This window comes from Vigna umbellata, chromosome 6 (genome assembly GCF_029865625.1).
Source record: "Vigna umbellata cultivar VRB3 chromosome 6, Vumbellata_1.0, whole genome shotgun sequence".
Lineage (NCBI taxonomy): Eukaryota > Viridiplantae > Streptophyta > Magnoliopsida > Fabales > Fabaceae > Vigna > Vigna umbellata.
In genome coordinates, this window is record NC_142170.1 from 21,512,795 (window position 1) to 21,516,227 (window position 3,433).

The 3,433-nt window shown below is 35.8% G+C and overlaps 1 protein-coding gene across 1 annotated transcript; it reads right to left on the reverse strand.

The window, feature by feature from the left end:
* Window positions 1-1,327: 1,327 nt before the first annotated feature.
* LOC124820265 (cyanidin 3-O-galactoside 2''-O-xylosyltransferase FGGT1-like) lies at window positions 1,328-3,070 on the reverse strand. The gene has a single exon (XM_047291930.2). It carries the CDS (start codon window positions 3,004-3,006, stop codon window positions 1,621-1,623), a length of 1,386 nt encoding a protein of 461 aa, XP_047147886.1. The 5' UTR covers window positions 3,007-3,070; the 3' UTR covers window positions 1,328-1,620.
* Window positions 3,071-3,433: the final 363 nt, after the last annotated feature.

Sequence of the window (3,433 nt, forward strand, 5' to 3'; positions counted from 1 at the left end):
AGGCTAAAACAAAAGTCAGTACAGAAGACAAAAATTGAAATAAAACAATCCCTTTATCGTTTACTTTCCTAGAATATAAACAAGATGACTTATAATTAAAGGATTAACAATATTCTTATCGCTTTTGGTTTTAGCTTGTGTAGCAGTATTTTAAAACGGCATGAATATCAAGCCAATAATATATATATAAATTTTAGAAAAAAAAAAGGTAAAGCTTTCTTTTTACTGCCAGATTTCTGCAAACTTTTCTTTTTACTTTTTATCTTAATATTAATACATAAATATAAAATTTTAAACTAACCAATTAAACAAAATGGAAGATAAAAGAATTAGTTGCAGTGGCTGTTTTGTCCAATTCAAAACATCAAACTCAATTTTTCTTGATAAATTTAGTGGACAAACCTCACCGAAGGAATTCCAAGAACTTACGTTTTCACACTTCAGATCATTTATTGAAAAAGACAAAGTAGCACATCACCTGTCTCTCTTTCTGGAAAGAAAAACATTATTCACTTTATTTATAATAAAAAATATTATTTCACACAACTAAATTTTTTTACGTTGTTTTTTCTTTTTTCTTTAAAAAATATAAAATTTTATACTTTTATAACCATTTTATTCTCAAAATATTATTACTCGATATAATATTGAAAATGCTAGTATTCATGGTAACTTTCCAGCACTCAACACCTCACCTTTTACACTCATTGTTTTGTTGTTTTTCTCACATTTTACGGGACCAAGACAAATATCACGTGCCTGCAGCCTTATTGCATGCTACCTTTTCATTTTCTGTGTAGTTGCTGAATTAGTGCTGCATGTAAGTTTGGTGGATTTATTACTGAGACTGACTTTGGAATTTAGGTTGTTACCTAATTTTTTCGTTGTGATTGTGTATATTTACTTACGTTTGTTTTGAACTTGAGGTGTTTTCCCTTTGTCTCTAACACGTTGGTCTTTATGGTTTACATTCAAACAATGTTTCAAAATAAATATAACTACTCATGATTTCCGAAAGGCCACTTTCTGTTTTAATTTTCTTGAAGTTTTTAATTAATAAAGTATGATAAGGACTCTAAAAAAAGCCTAATTATATTCACTTTCTAATTTCAATAACGTTAGATACCCTTATTAATTGTGGTTCAAGGATTGTGTTCATAGCGTTGTGGTTTGATGATTGTTAACAAGTGATCACCATTGCAACATGTCATGATTGAAAATAAAGATATTTCATTCATTCAAAATACAAAACCATGGAAAGAAAGTTCTTCTACCCCATGCTTACTAAACTATCTTTCGTTCATTGAACCAAATATAGATTCAAGCATACTAACAAAGGATTATGGCATTGAAATACCCACCTGAAAGAAATCAAATCAACCACAGCCACCAGGTTCAACAAAATGGCCATTTTGAGAATCTGAGTGAGTGATCAATGATGATGTATAATAACATAACACATCTGAACTCCACAAAATATAATCAAATCTGCGAAAGATATCCATGTATGTTAACAAGTTCAACATGAAGTAGTTGACGAGGTTTATTACAGACGCAACGTAAGTAAAAACTAAAATCAAATTGCTCATGCTTGACAGGCCATGGTTTGAGACTTGAATATCACCCAACTAATTCTTGAAGCTTGAGACAAAAACTATCAAAGTAAGTGTTCTCCAAATCTTTGGTGAGTAAGAGATTTCTCAATTTTAAATGGTTTTCTCTGACCTCCCTTCCAACCTCACTCTCCAAATCCATCACAGTCTTAACAGCTCTACACACACTTTCCTTTGTGAACAAACCATCTTCTTCACCTTTCTCCACTTGAACACCAGCCTTTATGCTGCTGCTTATCATCTTCGCATTAAGGAGCTGGTCAATATAATTTGGTAACACCACAATCTGACACTTGCTCACAAGCGCCTCTAGCAAAGATGCAACCCCACAATGCGTAATGAAGCACCCTATAGAAGGGTGGTCAAGAATTAGTGTCTGCTGAACCCAACTCCCATGAACAATGCCTCTTCCTCGAACCCTCTCACTGAACCCTTTTGGCATAGCTTCTTCAACAGACTCAAATCCAACAGGGGCTTTAAGAGCTGCAAGAAATGGAAAACCTGTTAACTCAAGACCCAGCAGCAGTTCCTTGAGCTGATCTTGATGCAGTCTGCATTCACTTCCAAAAGCACAGTACACCACAGATCCCTCCTTGAATCTTGAAAGCCACTCAGACCATTTTTCTTCCAAAGGGGATGTGTGTAGCTCAGGTATGACAGGCCCTGAAAGCAGCAACGGTTTTCCGTATGAACTTTCGAGAAAGTCAACATACCGTCCCTCAATTTCTCTGCAACTTCTAAATGCCACTGCATCTGCTAATTTGGTGCTTGTGCTGATGCGTTCATAATAACGAACACCACTGCCAAATTCTGAATTCACGATCCTAGTTAATTGTCGAACCTCGTGAGCCTGAAGCTTGATGGAAGGATCTGGGAACCCAGCTGGAGGATTCAACACATTCAGCTCATGTGCAACTATGTTCTTTTCCCTAAATTGCTTCTCCATGCATTCCATGTAAGATTCAAATATCATGCTTAGGGTTATGTAATTAACAGACTTGATCCCTAAGCTCCGAGCCAAGTTCGGTAACCAACATGTATAATCAAACAAAATAATGCTGGGTTTCAGCTCAAGTAAGAGTAGTTCAATGTCCTTCTCAGTGCGATCCATCCCTGTCATAATGAGAGTTCCTAAAGAGATGGTAGCATCAAAAGTGGTTTCTGCATGAGGAGGAAGGCCATCAACCAGGGGAATGGTGATGGGGATGAAGGTTATTGACTGTGGATAGAGGTTGAAATGTTCAACTTTGGACTTTGTTCGTTTGGGTACGATGAAGGAAATTTTGTGTCCTCTTTTGGCTAATTTGTTGGCAAGGTGGAGATATGCTGATATGTGTCCAATAGCAAACCATGGGTACATTGCTATGTGCAACTGAAACTTTGGTGCGTCCATGGCTGTCTCAGAAATATCACCAAGTTAATTTTGATGGCTCTTTTCTCAAATAATGTCTTTGAAGTCCTAATATAATGTTTCTCTCATGACAGCCATACAAACTCCTAGCGGGCCATTTCATTAACTAATAGGCACATGATTGAAGAATTTTCGACATGTGGTATTGATAACAGTTGAAAAACTGTTATTTTTATGATTAAAATTGACACTAAAAGCAACCTTTACACTTAGAAACTAGCTTGAAATCATGCTTTTCTTTATATTTTTGGAAATAAGAGAGCTGGACAGGTTTATGCTTGATTTGAGTGTTTTTGTGCAGGTTTTAAGGTGAATTTGGTGAAAGAAGTGAAGAAGGAGAGAGATGAAATCAGAAAAGACATCAAAAAGTGCAAAAGGAGAAGCCGAAGTCACCGCTCAGCGGCAGTTT

What these genes read in the sequence shown, in the direction of transcription:
- LOC124820265 (XM_047291930.2), bottom strand. Translation starts at nt 3,006, where the DNA reads ATGGACGCACCAAAGTTTCAGTTGCACATAGCAATGTACCCATGGTTT.